At 38.3% G+C, this 22,961-nt stretch overlaps 1 protein-coding gene and 1 long non-coding RNA gene across 2 annotated transcripts; both read left to right on the top strand.

The window, feature by feature from the left end:
- Positions 1-6,641: 6,641 nt before the first annotated feature.
- Positions 6,642-15,380, top strand: LOC120438606. The gene is made up of 9 exons (XM_039609014.1): positions 6,642-6,671; positions 10,096-10,359; positions 10,468-10,722; positions 10,805-11,053; positions 11,185-11,442; positions 13,123-13,425; positions 13,519-13,788; positions 13,910-13,993; positions 14,136-15,380. The coding sequence occupies exons 2-9, from the start codon at positions 10,133-10,135 to the stop codon at positions 14,200-14,202; spliced, it is 1,713 nt and encodes a 570-aa protein (XP_039464948.1). The 5' UTR covers positions 6,642-6,671; positions 10,096-10,132; the 3' UTR covers positions 14,203-15,380.
- A 4,341-nt stretch (positions 15,381-19,721) lies between these two features.
- LOC120438696 lies at positions 19,722-21,856 on the top strand. The gene is made up of 4 exons (XR_005612053.1): positions 19,722-20,171; positions 20,329-20,479; positions 20,765-20,835; positions 20,938-21,856. It is a non-coding gene; the product is annotated as an uncharacterized LOC120438696 (long non-coding RNA).
- Positions 21,857-22,961: the final 1,105 nt, after the last annotated feature.

Genomic DNA, 22,961 nt, shown 5'->3' on the forward strand with positions numbered 1-22,961 from the left:
TCTTGCTTTGTCTACTTCCGCACCATTGATTCATTAATGTTGAATTCTCTGCAGCTGCTCTATTCCCATGTTCTGAAAACAGGGTTTGATCTTTGGTTTCATTCTATAATACTGGACTTATTTTTCTAACAAGGTTTGAACTTTGTGTTTAAACAAGAGGGGTTGGGAAGCGCATCTGTAACCGGAAGGTCGCCGGTTCGATTCCCGGGCTCTCTGTCCTAGTCGTTGTGTCCTTGAGCAAGACACTTTACCCTACTGCCTACTGGTGTTGGCCAGAGGGGCCGATGGCGCGATATGGCAGCCTCGCTTCTGTCAGTCTGCCCCAGGGCAGCTGTGGCTACAACTGTAGCTGCCTCCATCAGTGTATGAATGTGAGAGTGAATGAATAATGGAATTGTAAAGCGCTTTGGGTGCCTTGAAAACCGCCATATAAATCCAATCCATTATTATTATTATTATTATTAAGAGAGAAAAGAGTAAAAATGTTCATACCTGTCTGAGAAAAGTGTCTAAAGTGTGTAGTGAGGTTATTTACAGCCTTCAAACATCTATAATAACTTTAAAAAATGAAGCTGACTACTGTACAGATTACACCTATGGCTGGTTATTTTTAGAATGTAACACCTGCATTAAACAATAGACCACTGTACACAGAAAATAATGATACCTCTGCCTTTCTAAATGGGGGGACAGTAACTGCGTGTGTAAGCGTGTAAAAACTGCAGATAGTAAGATTAACAGCAACTGTATTTTGTCTCTATCCAACATTGTAGAAATTAATCTCATGTAAACAATAACGTGTCGCACAGCGTGACGTGAAAAAAGGTGCACACCTTTGACTTTGCGTAAGGAACTCTGTATTCCTCGTCCATGTGAACGCAAAATTTTGTTTTTAAAAATCTCAGTTTTTGGTGATTCAAAATGCTGTTTACATGTGAACGAAAGGCCCAAACGCATAGAAAAAGCTGCATTTACCCGTCTTGGTGTGAACGGAGCGTAAAAGAGTTAGTAGATTATTTTATTGCTACAAGTAAGTTATTGCATTTTTACTCTTATTTGTTTAATTGTTTACTAAAGGTTTGAGGTGTGAAATAAATTTCAAATCTAGTTGGTATTGATATGGTGAGTAACCTTCAGTAATAGTAATCACAGAGCAATAGGACATTAATGTTGTTGTAAAAAGCATGATAATATATTTTGTAGTCCAAAGTATTCAGAATACGTTACAAAATACATTTTGGGGCATGTAATCTGTAATCTGTAATCTGTAGTGGAATACATTTGAAAACTTACCTTCCCAACACTGCTTGTGAGTCAGTAACAGTCTAAATACTATGCTCAGCTGCTCTGATGGAAGATGGCTTTAAAATGGACTTTCATTATATACAGGACACACATGGACAAGTCCATCAGCAGTGTGTGGCTGTTTTTATGCAGCTCACATCAAATCATCACCAAATGTTTTCTTCTTGTTGTTACAGTTTTGGGTATGATGGGTTCTCAGCTCCTCGTGAAGCAGTGATGTTCTTTGGGAGTCTGTTCTGTGCAGTAGCAGAGAGAGAGCAGCAGACAGGAGAGAAGATCCTGGAGCTGTTAGCATCACTGTGCACATATCAAACATTCCCCGTTCATGAAAGAGACATGGATGAAGATGATGATTATGATCTGAAGCTATATCGTCTTGACTTCCTGTTGGATCTGTGCTCCCATGTGAAGGACTATGAGACTAAAACAGGTCTGAGTGTCCTTCCATCATTACAGTCAGTGTTCCAGTCAACCCCTGCAGTCTGGGTCATATATCTCTCAGAGAGAAAGACCTCCATCCTCCTGGAGGTGCTGAAAGTCCAACCAGAAAAGAAACAAGTGGAGCTGTTGATGTGGCAAGGAGAAGAAGAAGAAGAGAGTGAAGTGAGGAGTTTGCTGCAGTGTCTGCCTTATATCTCACAGCTCAGGTAAATAACATGCTCTTCACATGAGTCAAATATCTGTAAGAAAAGATGTGCTGTGAAAATAAGTGATGGAAATATTTGAAGCTCCATAAATTGTAAAGTGATGATTTTGTCTTGTGCTGCTTGTTTGTCATCAGCATCATATTTGTGACTTTATCTACATGGATCATGTTGTAAATGTATTCAGACTGTTTCACTGACTTGTTCAGCTGTTTGTTGCTATGAAGTTTTATTTTTCTATAAATATCAGATGACTTTTAATGCTGAAACAGGACAACAGGATCTAGAATAAAGACGTTCTCATCAGAAAGGTTAGATTTATATCTGATAGGATCATGTGACTGAGCTCATGCTGCAGAGAGTGTTGGAGTGCACACATGCCAGAAACATCCTTTACACCCAAATCCATCATCGCCATGGAAACAACATGAAAGCAAACTCAGCGAGTCCTTCAGTGACATAACTCAGTAAATGAATGAGTTACATGAAGCTGGACTTTATCTCTGCCTTTGTTTTACTGAGCATAATGATGATGATGGTGGTAGCAGCTCTATAGTGAGCAGACGAAGATTTCAGACAGCAGAGAGGTGTGTGATGTGAGCAGCAGGTGAAGCTGCTGTTGTAGATGTTGTTGTTCCCCTCTGTGTGTTTCTGTATTGTTGATATTTAGTGTTTTACTTTCTAAAGTCAGACAGCAAAGAAAATTACAGTTACAGTTCAGTACGCAGTGATTTCACACATGAGTGTTTGTGTTGTGAGTCAGTAACAGTCTAAAAACATTGTTCAGCTGCTCGGATGGAAGATAGCTTTAAAATGAACTTTCATTATATACAAGATGGAGTCAATCAGCAGTGTGTGGTTGTTTTTATGCAGCTCACATCAAATCATCACTAAATGTTTCCTTCTTATTGTTACAGTTTTGCATATGATGGGTGTTCAGATCCTGATGAAGCAGTCGGGTTCTTTGTGAGTCTGTTCTGTGCAGCAGCAGAGAGAGAGCAGCAGACAGGAGAGAAGATCCTGGAGCTGTTAGCATCAGTGTGCACATATCAAACATTCCCTCTTCATGAGAAATACTTGGATGATGGTGATGATCTGAAGCAATATCAGAGTGACTTCCTGTTGGATCTGTTCTCCCATATGAAGGACTATGAGAGTAAAACAGGTCTGAGTGTCCTTCCATCATTACAGTCAGTTTTCCAGTCAGCTCCTGCAGTCTGGTCCATAGATCTCTCAGAGAGAAAGACCTCCATCCTCCTGGAGGTGCTGAAACTCCAACCAGAGAAGAAACAAGTGGAGCTGACAGACTTCTCACATGAAGAGAGTGAAGTGAGGAGTTTGCTGCAGTGTCTGCCTTATATCTCACAGCTCAGGTACATGACATGTTCTTCACACAATTAAGTTTGTCTATCAATAAATGAGTGCTGAAAATAATTCATGAAAATATTTTAGCTTTATTTGACAATTTAGTTGCTGGTTGATTGAACTCAGTTTATAGAAATGAGTCCACAAATTTGTAACATTTACATTAAACAATTTTTAACATGTTACAGTTTGTCTGCGAGAATAAAACTGCACTTAGTGACATTTACAGCATCACTAAGAGCTCCTGGGAAAAAAAGCTTCATTAAAAATATTAATAAAAATTGTACTGTTAAGGTATTTATCTGTTTCTGATAGGCTTGAAAACAAAACAGCATCAAGCAGCTGTTACTGCAGAGTGAAACAGTTCGAGTTATCCAGGATGTTCAGCTTCAGCCTGTGAGGCCTGCGTTTGGGGCCTCTCTTCTCCACATCCACACAACGACCATTCATACGTTATTTCTGTCTTCTTCCACACAAAGTAGACCCACGGATTTTCACCTCCATTAATAAGAAATATTGTTACATTAACAGGTGACACAGAGCTATAAACAATATGTAACTATAACAACACAGGCAACACTGTTGCTGCATCAAAGGAGACTAAGCGATGCTGGTAGCAATCATTAACATGTGAATCAGTGAATGAATGAATATATGTGTGTGTGAGTGCTCTGTGTTGCAGTTTATTTGTAAGCTGACAGCTGCACATTAAAGCTGTGACACTTTGACCTCGATCCACTTAAACATGAAAGGTTACTCGCTGCATTCAGCTCTGACACACAATCTGATGAATGAGTTTGTCACCACATCAAAGTGAAGTTCATGTTATTGGTGGATCTTCTCTGTGATAAATGGACTAAACACAGACTGATGGATGTTGTAATGTGTGAAACAGATGTGCAGCAGATTAGGCTCCACATCTGTTTCACACTGCATCAGCAGCTAAAAACATGCAAACTTGTGTGACCATGTGGCTCACAGACTGTGCTGCTGGGCTTCATTCAGTGCTGTTAGTCAGAGGTTGTGTATATATATAACACCGATTCACACTCAGAGCAGACTGGAAATAAAAGAATCAGAGAAAATGTGTCACTTACAGCTGATTTTAATCTGACGCTCTGAACATAACCTGATCTAAACCAAGCTGTGTTCACCATCTGTTACCATGGTGATATAGCCAGGTACAGAGAGCTAGTCTGGTGAAGCTAAACACTGACAGGAGGCTCAACATGGCCACTAACATGTGAATCTTTGTGTTTAAGACTTTTCTGCAGCAGAAAATATTAATTTGGTCTAATTTTAAAAACTTTCAAAGTAAACAAATTTAAATGAATTAATTATCAAATGTTAGTAAATGTGTGATTTCCACGTGTGTGATGTGAGCAGCAGGTGAAGCTGCTGTTGTAGATGTTGTTGTTTCCCTCTGTGTGTTTCTGTGTTGTTGATATTTAGTGTTTTGCTGCTAACACTATAACAGCTGCACACTCTTCAGCATCAGTGAGTGTGAGTCAAAACTTATTCCATCATTTATAAAGCTCCTCCTCAGTATGTCAATCATAAACATGGATACACATGATTAAGTTTTACTGAAGAGGCTCAAATATAACATGTTTAATGACAGCAGTTTGATACTTTTTCAATGATGGATGAACACTTTATAAAGTTGTACATGTGTTACAGATATTCCTGAGTTAATTCAGACAGTTACTGGTTGTTAGTGAAGTATGTTGTGTGAGCTGGTCTAAAGTGAGGCCCATCCATGACTGACAAAGCATTTATCACATAAACTGAAAGCTCAGCAGGACCTGGAGACTCCAGCAGGTCTGAGCTGTCTTCATGACAGGAAAAGGAAAACACACAAAGTGATACAGAACATACAAATATTGATCACACAATGCAAACATAACTCACTGAAGGTTTGCAGAATATTAAATGTGAGCAGGGCCAGAGTCTGAGTTTGTTTGAGGCTTTAAGAGAGAAAGAGACTCACTGAGCAGCTGGAGCCACTCAGAGCTTTAACTTCAATGTACTGAAACTTCTTCTTTCAAATCAAATGTGAATGATCACAAAACACTAGTGAATATTTCACACAGCGTCACAGACGAGTGTAAACGTCACGAACACAATGTTGATATTGAAGTGATCAAGGCTACTTTAGCTGCTCCCTCATCACAAGGAGTCACCTGATGATGCAGGAAAGTGTCTCTGGGATGTTTAAGAGTTTGGAAGTTGTGTAGTTGGTTCCTCTGGTTTGTAGTCAGTCAGTTTTAGTAAACGGGTCCAGTCAGGTTCACTTCCAAAGTGTTCCTGAATGAAACACAGCAGCTAAGCTGTTTGGTGCTGTGCTTTCACACAGGTGAACTCAGGTGACGGCTGAAAAAGGGGGCGTGGCCTCATCATCAGGCACAGTGAAAACTCAGAGCAGCTGCTCAGGCTAAGGAGGTGATCGGGTTCAGAGGTGGCTCGCCATCTCCTTCATCATAGAGAATCCAACACAAACAGCATTTCCTGTCATATCAAACATTAGCCTGTAGAAAACAGACATGTTACTGCATTAAACCAAGAAATACCAGGATTCAGTGACCATAGCAAATATAACATCTATACTCTCAAAATACTCTGACGTACATGAATAATACAACACTGTATTACAGCTGTTCTCACACAGTGTTCTACCTTTTTACAGCAGGGACATAATTATTTGATCCTCTGCTCGATTTATGAGTTTGCTGACTTACAAAGAAATAAAGAGACTCTGATTTTTATCAAAGTTGTATTTTACTGAAGACAGAAAATCAACAAAGATCCAGATTAAACTCACAAACATTGCAAAGTGTGTCAGCAGTGTGTGGTTGTTTTAATGCAGCTCACATCAAATCATCACTGAATGTTTCCTTCTTATTGTTCCAGAGTTGATGCTGAGACATCAGATGAAGACACGAGGATCTTTGTGAGTCTGTTCTGTGCAGCAGCAGAGAGAGAGCAGCAGACAGGAGAGAAGATCCTGGAGCTGTTAGCATCAGTGTGCAGATATCAAACATTCCCTCTTCATGAGAGACGCATGGATGATGATGATGATCTGAAGCAATATCGTCTTGACTTCCTGTTGGATCTGTACTCCCATGTGAAGGACAATGAGACTAAAACAGGTCTGAGTGTCCTTCCATCATTACAGTCAGTTTTCCAGTCAGCTCCTGCAGTCTGGTCCATAAAGCTCTCAGAGAGAAAGACCTCCATCCTCCTGGAGGTGCTGAAACTCCAACCAGAGAAGAAACAAGTGGAGCTGAGACGCTGCTCACATGAAGAGAGTGAAGTGAGGAGTTTGCTGCAGTGTCTGCCTTATATCTCACAGCTCAGGTAAGTCAGATTGTATTCAGAAGCTAAGTGAACAGTTTTGATGGAGAACATGCGTTCACCACATGCAGTAGACACAGAGTATATAGTTACTTTACAAAGAAAGCAGAAAAAAAAACTTTTTCTATTAATTTAAGCTTAAATTAAAATCAGGTTTTTACAGTCTCTTCTTGATTTAAAGAAGCTTCTAAACGTGGAATTTTGACAAATTTTAAAAATATTTGTGTTTTCTTGTTTTTATGAGGACTAATAAATTAGTTAAGTGCTGTAACTGAGATGATATGTTTCCCTCGTTTATGTTATATTTAACATGGAGCGTCATTATGTACAGGAAACATGGACCAGATGGAGTCCATCAGCAGTGTGTGGCTGTTTTTATGCAGCTCACATCAAATCATCACTAAATGTTTCCTTCTTATTGTTACAGTGTTGATCCTCTGAGGTCACGTCGTCATAAAGCAGTCAGGATCTTTGTGAGTCTGTTCTGTGCAGCAGCAGAGAGAGAGCAGCAGACAGGAGAGAAGATCCTGGAGCTGTTAGCATCAGTGTGCACATATCAAACATTCCCTCTTCATGAGAGACACATGGATGATGATGATGATGATGATGATGATCTGAAGCAATATCAGATTAACTTCCTGTTGGATCTGTACTCCCATGTGAAAGACTGTGAGACTAAAACAGGTCTGAGTGTCCTTCCATCATTACAGTCAGTTTTCCAGTCAGCTCCTGCAGTCTGGTCCATAAAGCTCTCAGAGAGAAAGACCTCCATCCTCCTGGAGGTGCTGAAACTCCAACCAGAGAAGAAACCAGTGGAGCTGAGAGGCTGCTCACATGAAGAGAGTGAAGTGAGGAGTTTCCTGCAGTGTCTGCCTTATATCTCACAGCTCAGGTACATGAATTCTACTTTACATGATTAATTCTTCATAAGACGAGATGCTCCCTGATGTCAGCAGTGGAAACATTTTTCAGTATATGAATTTTAATATAATTGTATAATTGTACAGAGAGCTGAAGAGTGAAGCAGCTTGATCATAAGCAGGCTTTCTTTGTGTTACCTGGCATGATGAAAGCTAAACTTGCAGTCAGAGATGACAGCTGTGACCATGTGGGGGAAAACTTTGTGTTCACTCAGCTTCAGTCTCTGTCCACACTCACATAAAAGGGGGCCTTTGATTTGTTATTTCTCTCTTCTTCCACACAAAATGGACCAATCAAATGCCGCCTTCATCAGTCACAAACATGAGCACATGAATGGATGATAAACTTCTATGAAGAAGTGAATGAATAGATGTGTTTGAGCGCTCTGTGCTGCGGTTTATTTGTAAGCTGACAGCTGCACATTAGAGCTGTAAGAAATATTTGTAAAAGTTATTATTGAAAAAATATTTTAATAGTAAGGCAATATGAGCAGTGTTACAGGCATAGGCCTAAAGACAGGAGCCTCATGGGCAGTGTGGTCCCTGCAATTATGCACTTTTATTGTTTTCTTACAACGCATTGTGTTGTGCCTCCTGATTTGCTGCAGACCATTATCAATCAACCTTGAGCCGTGTCTCCTGTCCAGTGCAGAACGAGTTCAGCTTGTCAAATTTACATAAATCCTCCATCGCTAGCAGTGCTGTATGTTTGTAAGTGTTCTCCTCCACAAACACAACAATGTCGACGAAACCTTTTGCACCGTCAGAGGCTCCTGCGATATCTCCCAAAAGGCTGAGGAAGACGCTAACTATGGCACCAAAAGTTTGACTTCTGCACATGCTAAAGGAAGGTAGAAGTTACCGCATTTTTCAGATTATAAGACGCATTAAGCAAAGCCAAACAGTCAGAGAAGTCAAACTTGACTCATTCTTCTTGCTTCGTCTGCTTCTGTACCACTGATTCATTAATGTTGAATTCCCTGCAGCTGCTCTATTCCCATGATCTGAAAACAGGGTTTGATCTTTGGTTTCATTCTATAATGCTGGACTTATTTTTCTAACAAGGTTTGAACTTTGTGCTTAAACAAGCGAGAAAAGACTGAAAATGTTCATATTTGTCTGAGAAAAGTGTCTACAGCTTGTAGTGAGGGCTTCAAACATCTATAATAAATACTGTACAGATTTCACCTATTGCGGGATATTTTTAGAACCTAACTGCCACAATAAACGAGGGGTCGCTTTATAATGACGCCAAAATAATGACGCCTCTGCCTTTCTAAATGGGGGGACAGTAACTGCGTGTGTAAGTGTGTACAAACCACAAATAGTAAGACGTGAAAAATGTGACGTGAAAAAAGACGCACAACTTTTGACGTTGCGTGATGAACCCCGTATTCCTCGTCCACGTAAATGCAAAGAAGGAGTGTTAAAAAAATCTCAGTTTTAGATGATTCAAAATGCCGTTTACGTGTGGACAAAAGGCCCATACACATAGAAAAAGCTGTATAGGTGTGGGCAGAGCTTAAAAGAGGTAGAAGATTATTTTATTGCTACAAGTAAATGATTGGATTTTTATTCTTATTTTTTTAATTGTTTACTAAAAGTTTTAGGTTTGAAATAACTTTCAAATCTAGTTGGTATTGGTATGGTGAGTAACCTTCAGTAATAGTAATAAATCACACAGCAATAAGACATTAATGTAGTTGTAAAATCTTAATAATATATTAAGTAATCCATAGTATTCAGAATACGTTACTGTCATTGAGGATTTTGTAATGAAATACGTTACAAAATACATTTTGGGCCATGTAATCTGTAATCTGTAATCTGTAGTGGAATACATTTTAAAAGTAACCTTCCCAACACTGGCTGTTTCATTATAAACAGGACACACATGGACAAGTGCATCAGCAGTGTGTGGCTGTTTGTATGCAGCTCACATCAAATCATCACTAAATGTTTCCTTCTTATTGTTACAGGGTTGATGTTTGGAATCATCATGAAGCAGTCAGGATCTTTGTGAGTCTGTTCTGTGCAGCAGCAGAGAGAGAGCAGCAGACAGGAGAGAAGATCCTGGAGCTGTTAGCATCAGTGTGCACATATCAAACATTCCCTCTTCATGAGAGACGCATGGATGATTATGATTATGATGATCTGAAGCAATATCAGAGTGACTTCCTGTTGGATCTGTGCTCCCATGTGAAGGACTATGAGACTAAAACAGGTCTGAGTGTCCTTCCATCATTACAGTCAGTTTTCCAGTCAGCTCCTGCAGTCTGGTCCATAGACCTCTCAGAGAGAAAGACCTCCATCCTCCTGGAGGTGCTGAAACTCCAACCAGAGAAGAAACAAGTGGAGCTGACAGACTGCTCACATGAAGAGAGTGAAGTGAGGAGTTTCCTGCAGTGTCTGCCTTATATCTCACAGCTCAGGTAAATAAGACATGATGATTTCATTTGCAGAACGTTTCCAGCACTTTCTCTGATTCCATCTTCACTGTGTTCCAGCTGTGATCCAGACTTCTTCCAGAGTGTGTGCACATCCATGTCTGTAAGATCCAGAGAGGAGGCCCAGCAGCTGGAGTCTCTGCTGCAGCTGCTGGGCTTCCAGCTGCTGCTAACAGGAGAGTTACACAGGAAAAGCTGCTGGTCTGTGGGGAGAGTTCTCAGACTGTGTGGCTCTAAAGTGGATCTCATCCTCACACCCAGCAAGATGTCTGCCAGAGGAGGCGCTCTGCTCTTCAGACACACAACACAACTACACAGTCTGAGGCAGGAAGTCAAACCATGACTCTCTCTTGCTCTTCTAACATCATTTATATTTGAATCTTTAGTTCTTGGTGTTCATCATTTCTGCTCTTTTGTCTCTTCGATCTTCAGGCTTTCCATCGACATGTCCTTGCTCCTGTCTCAGTGGGTAAGAAGAGGCAGAGCGGCCTGTCGGCTGGCTGTTGAAGAGCTTTCTCTTGTGCCTAAGAAAGCCCGACCATCACACAGAGTATTGTTGAGGGCTGTCAGTAGTTTGGCTTCCCTGCTGAGATACTGGACAGTCGGACGGTTAGACCTGACTGAGACCTGCATCCCTGCTCAGGGTCTCATTGCACTGCTGCTCCATGATGGTCCTCTGACAGTCAAGTAAATGTCTTTCTGAGCATCACAGGACAAATAAAATGTAGATTTTACTTTAAAGCTTATTTTATATTCATGATCTCTGCAGACTGAGTGAAGAGAGCTTCCAGCAGCTTCTGTCTCTCCTGCATGAAACCCAGGACAAGGACTTGACGTTGTCCTTCTTGAGTAAGGTTGGTGGAGACCTGACCTCCTGCTGTCTGAGCTGGGAGCTTCTTCACTATCTGCTGCAGCAGCCGTCAGCTCAGACCATCACTGTGAACCTGAGGAAGAACCTGTTCTTACAGGAGGAAACCACACGTCTGCTTCCCTTCCTGGACAGGATTGTGTTTAAAAGGTGCTGAATGTAGTTTGACCTTTTACACAGTTTCTGCTGTTCAATCAGGAGGATTTGAAATGCTGTCTCATCTTTAATCAGCACTTTATGGATCCTTTAAACAAAGTTGGAACTAAACTGTTTGTTTTCAGGCCCAGTCCCAGCTTTGTGATCAGCTCCATCAGAGAGCTCTACAGAGCTCACAACAGTCACACTGTACCCAGTTTACTGAGGTCACTCGGTCATGTGATCAACCTGAGCTGCAGAAAGCTGGACTCAGTGGACTGTGCCGCTCTGATCTTCATCCTCAAACACGGAGACGGAGTCAAACTGAACCTGCTGTGGACCTCCATACCAGCAGGGGGAGTAGAGTCCATCCTCCTCATGCTGGACAACGTTTCTCATCTCAGGTCAGATATTAGAGCTGTTTCTCTGTGCTGCACTGTGTGATTGCTGAACAACACACTTTATTGTAACATAATTACATTGCTTCAAAAACAAGCTAACATTTTACTGTTAGTGTGGAAAAGATTATATGAACAGTTGAACAAGAAACTATAAGGAAATTTTCAAACAGCAGGCAGAGTGAACATAATTTAAAGGTAGACCAGTAATAATAACAACAACAGCAATAAAAATAACAACACATTTTATTAGTGGGCGCCTGTCTAACAACCCAGGGTCACCATAACAAACACGGAACAGTAAACAGGATTAAACAGTAACTGGAGTCGTTGTTCATGTTGATGTTTACAGACAGTAAGCTGGTTTGAACAGATGGCTTTGAGTTCAGTTTTCCTGATATCCGGAGGAAAAGAATTCCAGAGCGACTGATAGTGGTGCTCATAGTGGCGACATGTATAAACAACAATGTAGTGAAGTCAAAGCTTCATATCTTATATATCATAGATGGTGAGAGACGATAATCACACTCTGATGACACAAACAACATGTTATCACTATAGTATGTGTTCTTTAATGATGACCAGATGTTTGTTTCACTATTTATCATCGAGGGTTTCATCACAGATGCCCCGACTGTTGCTTAGTCTCAGAGACTCACACAAGCTTTTCTTTAGCATTAGCCCGCTGTCATGGCAACAGCGAGAGCCGTTTGTTGTATTTTAATCCAACACAAACTTTACTAAACAACAAGAGAAATTCAGACTAATGAAAAGTTTTTTTGTTTTTTGTTTTTTACACCAAAGGGCCGACTTATCACTGAACACACTGCAGCTTAGCATTAGCCGTCCTGTTTTTAGATGTCATACACAATATTCATGAATTATTTACAAAGTTTACAAATGTCAGCTTTGCAATTCCTCATTAATTATACAGATAATTGTTTAAAAATATATTATTGGAAATAATTTCGGTGAAGTTTACAAATGAGGCCCAAACATTTCTGGTGATCTTCAGTGTTTCCCAAACTGCAGCCTCTGACTTGTTGCTTCTGATTTGTGTGTCTCATTTGTGGTTTTACCAAATGGTATCATCAGCATTATTGTCATTTTACTCTTAGTGGATTAAAATTGGTCTAATTAACAATTTAGATTGTATTAATTATAGTTATTATCAAGTGTTGTCATTACACCTCCTGGGCTTTTATCAGCTGCTCCAACGATAAGCTGAAGGCTGGAAATCACAAGTTTGTCTGCAGACACATTTGAACTGACCCATTAAAATAATCTGCAACATGCTGTGTTTCTGTGGCTTCCTGGACACAAAGGAGACATTTACTCTTCATCACTGCTGACAAATGATGCTTTTAATCTGATAGATGCAGTAAATTATGAACAACACAGTTGCCGGATAAACCGAGTCCTTATTCATTTAAAGCTGTTATCTGTTTACATCCACCTGCACAATCAGCCCAAGCAGTGAAACTGGGCTCAGTGTGACTTTGTCTTAATAACATGAGTGCTGTGCATAAATCCAACATCTAATTACAATAATGTATCTGCTGCTAGTTCATAGATGCTGTTCTTGAAAACCTTTAGTTTTAAAGATCAACACATTTTATTGAAGCTAGCAGTTTATTTGTAGCATCTATAATTTTAGTTTTTCTGTCTTCATGCGTTTCTTTCCAGTGTTGACAGGAACCAGCTGCTGAGGTTCATCCACTGCTGTGCTGCCTGTGACGTCCAGCAGGAGGCAGCGTCAGGCCTGCTGAGGACTCTGCAGCACAGCTTGGATCTGTCCTGCTCCTCCTGTGTGGAGCTACCAGAGGAGGATCAGCCTGAGCCTCTGAGTCTGACTGCTGATGACTGCAGGGCCGTCTCCACCATCCTGACACACAGCAGCCGGGACACACAGCTGGACCTGCGAGACTGTGAGGTGGAGGACAGCGTGTTGGACCTGCTGTTTCCTGTCCTCCACAGGGTCCGCCTCAGGTGGGAAAGACCACCGAAGAGTCTGAACCAGAGAGAAGCTGGTTCACACTGGTGTTGATGCATCCTGACAGTTTCTCTGTTTGTCCTGTTTAGAGTCAGTAAAACTGTCCTCCTCCAGCTGCTGTCTCTGGTTCCTGTGAACAGTGAGAGGGACACAGTGAGGCGGGCGGTGTACCTGTGTACAGCCCTGGGTGGAGAGCTGGATCTCAGTCACAGCACACTGGATCAGAGGGTCTGTGGGGCTTTGGTCCAGATGCTGGACTCGTGTGAGGGGCTGACAGAGCTGGACCTCAGTCACTGTCAGCTCACTGACCAGCTGCTGCTCCCTCTCATCACACATCTGCACAAAGTCCAAGTCCTAGAGTGAGTGTCACACACTGATCCTTCTCTGGGAGGCACCAATACCCATCAGCCTGTTCACACACACTACAGTAATATAATGTGCAGCGATCACTTAGAGCCACATGTTGTGTTTGTGTTACAGTCTGAGTCACAATCAGATCACTGATGCTTCGACTGATGTGTTACTCCAGCTGCTCTCCATCAACCCCTCCATCCACTCTGTGCGGTGAGCCAACATGAATCAGTCACCATGAGTGAAGGAGTTTCTTCTCAGACTCTCAGAGGAATCATTCACAGCCTGAGCTCACGTGGATTCATGTTGTTCTGTGTGAATGACGTCTGCTCTCTCTGCTTTGGTCTCTTTCTAGACTCTTCAGCAACAACATCGTGCACAGAGCAGCCTTCAAGGAACACACGCAGTTTGAGATCTGGTGAAGCGCTCGGCATCATCACTGTCGTCATTATCATCATCCTCCTGGTCATCATTATCATCATGGTCGTCATCATCATCAGAGCAGCCTTCAAGAAACACACGCAGTTTGAGATCTGGTGAAGCGCTCGTCATCATCTTTATCATTGTCGTCATGGTCGTCATCATCAGGGAGATGTAGTTTTATGGTCTCAGTAAAAACTCTCGCAATTGCTTCATACTAATCTGTAATATACAAGAGCAATAATAGGTCAGTAAGCGTTAATAACTACTTTAGAGTATTTTCTTTTTCATGTCGTAATTAAAATGCTTTGTTTTATTTATTTGTGTAGAAACAAGCACGTCTCATGTTTCTGCTGATTTTTATTTTATGGAGATCTGAAGCCATCTAGTGGTCATCCCAATATTTACACATCAGGTTGTATTATTGTGATTAAAATATTTTCAATTAGTGAAAAAACAAAGGCTGTAACAGTTACACTGTACATTGTACAGTTCTGAGTCGGCTTTGTTTATTTTTGGTACTTTTGCAATAACTGTGCTGATTTTTGTGTACTCGCACACAAATGTTGATTCCACGAAATACAAACAGATACTGAAAAGTGTAACAGCTGAATTGTTTATTGAACAAATAATGAACAAGTTCTCACAATCATCTCTTCCCGATGGAATGTCATATATCAGTAATAACAAAAAAAAGGACGTCACAGCAGAAGCATAATGTGTTGTACATGTATTTTTCATTTATTGTATTTACCAACATCAAGACGTTGCAAGCAAGCAGCACATTAAAGACGTGCAGTGTTTTCAGAAAGAAGTTTTTTAGACCGGCTGTTATTTTGTTACTACAGATATGTGAAATGTGCTGTTATGGTTTATTATACAAATCATTTAAACATTATAGTCCATTGTAAAGTCCATTGTGAGAACTTGTTCAATATTTGTTTAATAAAAGATTCAGCGGTTACATGCGTTATACATGATTTGATTTGACTGATTAGCATTCAAATATCTCAGTGAATACAGAATAAAGATTACCACAAGGCAAGAAAGCATGAGACAAGGCTAATCAAAAGGTATTGGCTGAAGCATTTGCTTATTACGCCAACCCTTTTAACAAAAAATCTATTGCATGCAGCTCCTGTACACAGGGCTCGAAGCAAAGAATAAAACAAAGCAAAGCAAAAACAAACAAACAAACTTTCCACCTTAGATAACTACATCAAAGCAAAACAATCAAGAGTTTCAGAATTATTATTTTTGCTCTTTTCATTCTTGATTCATATATTTTTCTAATACTCCATTTTCCTTGTTTAAAAATGAACTACACCTTTTTAAATCACTGTCATAACTATTCCACAGGTTAACTCCTCTAACAGAAACACATCTTTGCTTTATGTTTGTCCTTATCTTGTTTGTTTTAAAGACATCTGTTCCCCATAAGTCATATGGACTCTCTCTGACTTCAAACAGCTTCTGAGTACTGCGGCAAAGCAAGTTATTTTGTGCTTTATACATTATCTGTGCCATTTTATATTCAACTAAATCATAAAATTTTAGGGTATTCAGATTAATAAACAAAATGTTAGTTGGTTCTATATAGTTCGATTGATTTATAATTCTTATAGCTCTTTTTTGTAACTTGAAAATAGGAAGAGTATTTGTTTTATATGCATTACCCCATATCTCCAGACAATAAGTCATATATGGAAGCAACAGAGAACAATAAAGTGTGTATAATGATTTTTTGTTCAGGACATGCTTTGTTTTGTAGAGAATAGCAATGGTTTTTGACATTTTTGTTGTCACATGATTTATATGAGACTTCCAGCTCAGCTTATCATCAATTATCACTCCAAGAAATTTATTTTCATACACTCTTTCAATTTCAATTCCATTAACCCTGATTTTAGATACATTTTTCATTTGTCTAGTGCCAAAAATAATCAATTTTGTTTTCTTTATATTTAATGATAACTTATTTACATCAAACCAGTTTTTTAATATATTTAACTCCTTTTCCGCTGTAGTCAGAAGCTGTTCTAGGTTTTTACCTGAGCAATACAGAGTGGTATCATCAGCAAACAATACACATTTTAACAGTTTGGAAACACTACATATGTCATTTATATATAATATGAATAATTTAGGGCCCAGCACAGAGCCCTGAGGAACACCACAAGTTACCTTCAACTGCTTAGATTTTACATTATTGATTTCGACATATTGACATCTGTCATCCAGGTAACTTTTCATCCACTTATATGCTATCCCTCTTATGCCATATCTCTCTAGTTTATTCATTAATATAGAATGATCAATTGCATCAAACGCCTTTTGTAAGTCTATAAAAACACCAACAGTATATTCCTTATTATCTGTTGCATTAGATATCCCTTCTACATGTTCCATCACTGCCATCGAAGTGGACCTTTTCGCTCTAAAGCCATATTGGTTATCACTTAGGAGATTATACTTCTCCATATATTTATCAAGTCTATTAACAAATAACTTTTCTAAAATTTTTGAGAACTGTGGGAGTAGTGATATTGGCCTGTAATTGGTAAACTGACATCTCTCTCCGTTTTTATGGATTGGAATAACTTTTGCTATTTTCATTTGTGAGGGAAACACACCAGTTCGAAAGGGCAGATTACAAATGTATGCGAAAGGTTGCACTATATATTCTATAATACTTTTAATTAATTTCATGTCAATACCAAAACAGTCAGTGGACTTTTTATTTTTAAATGTCTTCACAATGTTAATTATTTCTCTATGAGTTACAGCACCAATAAACATGGAGGACACATTCTGAGTAATATGTTTATTTAGGTCATTATTATTTCTTGACTCTGGAATTTCTTTTGCTAAATTAAAGCCAACATTTACAAAGAAATCATTAAATTCATTTGCAATGTCTTTAGTTTTATCAAGCACAATATCTTTATCTTTTTTTAAAATAGTCTGGATAATTCTTATTTTTGAGCCCTTTTGATTATGCTATTTAATATCCTCCATGTTTCTTGTGTGTTACTTCTATTTTGCTCCAATAATGTGTGGTAATATTCTTTCTTACTTGTTCTTATAATATTTACTAATCTATTTTTATATAACTTGTACTTTATTTCAGCATCTTTTGTCCTCTGTTTTATGAATCTCTTATATAGATTATTTTCCTTTTTACATGCATCTTCTATCCCCTTTGTGATCCATGGCTTATTTGATCTGTGATGCTTTCTAGCGATTTTCATTAAAGGACAATGTTTTTCATATAGTGAAATTACAGTTGATAGAAATGCATCATATGCACTACTTGAATCTTCATTTGCAAAAACCTCATTCCAATTGTGTTCCTTTAAGTCCACCTGGAGGGCAGCAATGGCTCTTGTTGTTCTATGTCGTATTATATCAAATGTTTGATTCTTTTTTTAGTTTTAATCCCAAAATAATTTTGAAAAATTGCAAAAACAGGAAGATGATCGCTTATATCAGTTATAAAAAGTCCACCTACTATTTCATGGTCAATTTTATTTGTGAATATATTATCTATCAATGTAGCTGTATCAATTGTTATTCTACTTGGTTTTATAATTACAGGGAAAAGGCAGTTACTATACATTGTACTGATGAAATCTGTTGTTTTCTGATGTCCATTTGGGTTTAGCAAATCTATATTAAAATCACCACAAATTATTTGCACTTTTTTATCATTTAGGTTGCTAAACATAGCAGCAAGTTTTTCATTGAATGTGTCAAGGCATGATCCTGCACTGAAAAAATTGGAATTGGCAGGCTTTTGAATTTGCACAAATGAATTTAGTTAATGTTACACAAGTCTTTCATGTTTCTCTTATTTACATGATTGAATAAAGTACCATTTACTTGATCATAAACAATACTGAGACTACTCATTTTTCTTTCATTGATTTAAAGTGACTAAATTAGAATACTAAAACCATTGTAATCATGTTTGACCACAACCGGAAATGATGCAATATATTCAAAGACAACAACTAAATATGATTGGATAATAACACCTAGAGTCTTGTCCAATAAGACAACAACATAATTTACGGAGAGCACAATTGACCGCCAGATTCTGGAAGACTGTTTAGCCACATGCAGCCTTTGGCATTGAGTCAGGCATACTGAGAAGGTAAGTAATTTAAATACATTTGTTTTAGTTGGGTACGTTTTCACAGAATTGTTGTAGTGCATGCTATATGAAAAGTAATCTGTAATGCATCTACATGTTGTTTTTACAGTGCTAGCTAAAGTTGGTATTAGCTTTGTGGCTAAAGCTGAAAAATAGTAACAAATTGCACATAGTCGAGAGAAAGCAGCTGTTGTTGGTCAGATATGGAATTTATGTATGTGACAGAGAGCACTGGCGTTTTTGATGGCTTAGCAAGTTAAAACGTCACTGAGAGAGCGCAATAGTGTTTGTGTTACTCATGCTAGTTATGGCTATAGTGGCTAATTAGTCTGGCTGTAACCCTCAGAGAGTTTAAGAAGCTGGGAGCGCCACAGTGCCATACCTTAATTCTTGCTGCTGACATGCACTCGAGTTATAATAAGTATCCTACCACCTTAGACGTGGGTTTAAGAACCTGTGCCCATAAATGCCAAATCATTTTTCCATTTAGTCATTGTTTTAGGTGAAGGGTCACTTACTTGACTATTCTATTGTTCAAGCCCAAATAATACAGCAGATATCTACAAGGAGATAAGTTTGTTCAACAGAGTATGTCTTATTAAGTGATGTATTGTGAATTTTCCAACATTGTCCTAACAAAAATTAGGACCCTTTTTCCCCCTTTTTTTCTACTTTGTGTAGAACATATGTGAGCTGCTTCTCAAAACATTATGTATAAATGAGAGAAAGATTGGTACTTTAAAGAAACTATTAATGCTCTTCTGGACTGGAATACCTTTTTTCAATTAAAATTTGTTTTTTGTAATGGTGGAATTTTTACCTTTATGATTACAGAAGTCAAAACATCAGATGATGATAGCTTACCATCTAAACTCCCCATCTCTTGGCAAGTCTGAATTAGAGGTCTCAGCTGTATCGGCCTTTCTAGTGGATTTGCTTAAAGAGGAGATAGCTTAAGTCATTACGTACATATTCCCTGACATTCTAGAGGTCAACCTTGAACGGGAATGGTACTGGCCCAAAGGGCAGCAGTTGGATTGCCAGAATACTAAAAAAACATATCTGCATTGTACCACAGCACATTCTACATTGTCAGAGAGCTTGGTGGCTGGTACAGAGAGCACGACAGAGCTTTTGAGCTCAGCCTAGTATCCACAAGAATATTCACTCTCGTTTCACTCTGTGAACTCCTTGATACTTATCCACTGGTTGACTATAAGATTGGATCAGTCCACATTGTGACTTTAAAAAGGCATATAGAAATAAAAGGTGTTCAGATAAGTAATAGGTTCAGTCGCATGTATTTTATTAGATAAATTCTTCTTTTTTTTATGTCTGAAATTTATAACTTTGACCATTGGGTATGGATAGCTGTATGAAAACTAAACTGAAATGGTTCTTTCTGAATGTCTGATATGTAATTCTTTTTTGCCTACAGAGTCCTAAAGACTGTCTTGGCTGACAGAACCTGTCGAAGGCTCACTCTCTAATGGAGCGCCTGAATCAACTGAGGATCTCATCGTTGAAGTCAAGAGACAGTGTTGTCTTCAGGGCAGTTTCAGACTTCAGTTTATGGATTCCTTGTTTGGGAATGAGTTTCTTAACCTTACCTCGGTTTCAGAAGTAGCAGATAAAGGGATTCTTAAAGCTATTGACATGTCAAAGCCCACCACATGGACATAAAAAAGAGTAACAGAGTTGGTGAAACTCAAGATGGAAAAGACTTTTTCATACAGAAGACATGAAGTTGTTCGTGATGCACCAATGGTGGAAGCTTTCATGGCAAGATGGCCTGCTCTATTTGATTTCCATGAGGTAAGGTTTGCCTCATACACGGTGTTCTTGTGGTATTATCCTCAAATGGTTAAGGCACAGTTGTTATTTGACAGCCCATTTCTTCAGCATGAGTGATTGCAGCCTTCTTCCAGGTATTAAAACTTTGAAGCTCATTCCTCTGTGCTCATGTTTTCAGATCAACGCTGAGTTTAAGAGAATTGCCACCATCCCCCCTCAAACAAAGTTCCTGGCTCAGCTGGATCTCCACTTGGACAACCTGGTGAAGTTGGTCAACAGAAGAGGAGAGCTTGGACTAATACTGAAAAAATTGTGGCAAAATGGATAATGTGTTTATAAAGCCTCAACACTCACTTAACATGATCCTTTTTGGATGAAACTTTATAATTGTGGAAGATTTCAAATGTTTTCCCATGATAAATTCTCTCATTTTGTATTTTTACATCTGCTTGCTTTTTTAACCTTCAATTTGTCAACTTATTATTAATTGCCAGTAAACCTATTATTAATTTGTGTGCCTTTACTTTAAAAACATTCATGTAAAGTACACTATTAAAACTTAAATGAAGGACAGGGGCTGAATGAAGATGCTAATTACATACATTTCATTTCAGTGTGAAGATGATGATGCTGAATGTGTATCTACATGGGTGAAGACCCTGGCATGCTTATCCGGGAGTATGTGGTATGTACTTGTCTTTTCTTTTCTTTTTTTTTCGGACTTTCCACAGTGTTTCATATTACTTACTTGGCATGAAATGACTAACATGGCTTCTGTTTTTTACAGGTCATGGAAGAACGTGCCATCAATGAGACTGTTGAAGACACCACTGTTCGAATTTATCTTCTTAAAGAACAAGCTTCAGCAGATGAACATGAGTTGTCCTTGCAGGCATCAGGGTGGCGAAGAATTTGGATAATAAAGCATTTGCTGTGATAATGCTATTTGGACTCATGTATGCATTAAACCTTGCCTACTCTGCTGACCTCCGCTACACCTTTGACATTTTCCAGAAGGTTTTCATGGAACTGGATGGAGCTAAACTCTCTAAAGTTCTTGCTTTTAGAAACCATCTGTTTCATTGAGAAGTCAGAGACTGCACTTCTGCAATTCTTTGCAGTTTTTCATTTTGTGTTCAGTAACGTTATACTGCTTATGTTTTTATTGCTTTCCCCTCATGTGACTGCAATGCAGGATGATTTTTCCTTTTGGTATCATGTTGTAAGACATTTGTACTGATGATTTTTAGCAATATGTTCTGAGTCAACCTTAATGTCCTGCTTACATGTTTAAAAGGAAGAATAGATTCATGTAGGTGTTTGGTATTAGTTATGTAACAATGTCATTTAAGGCTCAACTTAGTTGAAATCTTGTACAGGTAAATACTTGTACAGAAGCTGAAATTGTTGTCAAATAATACACAAGTTATATTTGTGTAAATCTGTTTATTCATAAAAGTGTGTTGCTTTTTTTCAGGTAGTCTTAATTTAGTCTAATTTTTTTAATTGTGTAATTAATACAAATGTTATATGTAAGAGATGACAGGATCATCTATAAGCACTTTCTATTATTGGCTGCTAAGGTCAGTTTTTTGTGAAATATTTGCAAATGTTTTAAATTTTTCTTTTAGTTACTTCTGCAGGCTATCTTTAAGAATGTGTTAACAAGTTTATATGGATGTGATTTTGGACTTGATCATGGCAGCTTGCTGCTTTCACTGCTTTTACAGTTTAATAAAGGTGAATTGTTCAGTAGCACTCACAGTCTTTGTGTTTTTTGTAAATAATGATCAGTTAATATTCAAATTGAAAAAATTAAGTAGAGATTTAAAGCCATAATTTGTGTTACAGGGACATAATTGCAATGTGTTTACATTACACAATATTGCGTACCACTGGCAATCAAAAATAAGTTGATATTAAACATTAAAATATACTGACATTATGCAATACATTGATATTAAGGTAACAGATTAATATTAGTACATCAAACATGATTTTTTTAAGTAATCTGATGTAAATAAAATACTTTGATTTGACAAGCATTAATTACTTGAGGGAAAGTGGAAAATTAAGTCAATCATACTTATTCATATTATGTGGGACCGATGTACACAATAAAATCAAGTAAATTGAAAGAACTTTTTTTTTCAGTGTCGTGTCCTATAGATGCAACTTATAATTATATTGCTAGCTTTTTCAACATGGATTTCAATAGTAACACATTCCATTACGTCATCTATGATGCTTGACATACATTCAAGACTACATTTCAAAACTTTATCTACATATAAAGCAACACCGCCTGCTTTTTTATTCACCCTGTTCATTGTAAATAATTCGTATCCTTCCAGTCCCATTTCACTAACTTTCTCATTATCGAGCCATGTTTCTGATATTGCAATTATATTAAACTTTTTTAACTTACTTAAACATTCTGTAATTTTAGAAAATTTTTTATACAGGCTTCTACTATTGAAATGTATGACCGACAATGCATTTGCCATTTTAATATTCATATTGAATTGGTCGTCTGTATAGTACTCACAAGTGTTATTGTTGTTATTGTAGAAGTGGTTATCTGGGTCAATGTTAGTTTCAGGGTCATGCATGTTGTGCTCTGCATAGTTAAACGTTTTGAAGTTCATTTTCTCAGCGTGTGTGGCAAAATAACCTCCTTGACAGTCTTTCTCATAATCAAAGTCTTCCTCTTCAATATCTCTGAATGGAAACCTATAATCTGTGTCCAAACTTGTCATTTATGTGTTTTTGTTGTTGTTTTTTCCATTGTTTTTTGAGCCATAAGGCCAG

This window comes from Oreochromis aureus, linkage group 3 (assembly GCF_013358895.1).
Source record: "Oreochromis aureus strain Israel breed Guangdong linkage group 3, ZZ_aureus, whole genome shotgun sequence".
Classification (NCBI taxonomy): Eukaryota; Metazoa; Chordata; class Actinopteri; order Cichliformes; family Cichlidae; genus Oreochromis; species Oreochromis aureus.

Excerpts from the sequence above, each read along its gene's own strand:
- LOC120438606 (XM_039609014.1), top strand. The coding sequence starts at position 10,133 with ATGTCTGTAAGATCCAGAGAGGAGGCCCAGCAGCTGGAGTCTCTGCTG. Across the intron at positions 13,789-13,909 it reads CACAAAGTCCAAGTCCTAGA|TCTGAGTCACAATCAGATCA; the intron begins GTGAGTGTCACA and ends TTTGTGTTACAG. Across the intron at positions 13,994-14,135 it reads CCCTCCATCCACTCTGTGCG|ACTCTTCAGCAACAACATCG; the intron begins GTGAGCCAACAT and ends GTCTCTTTCTAG.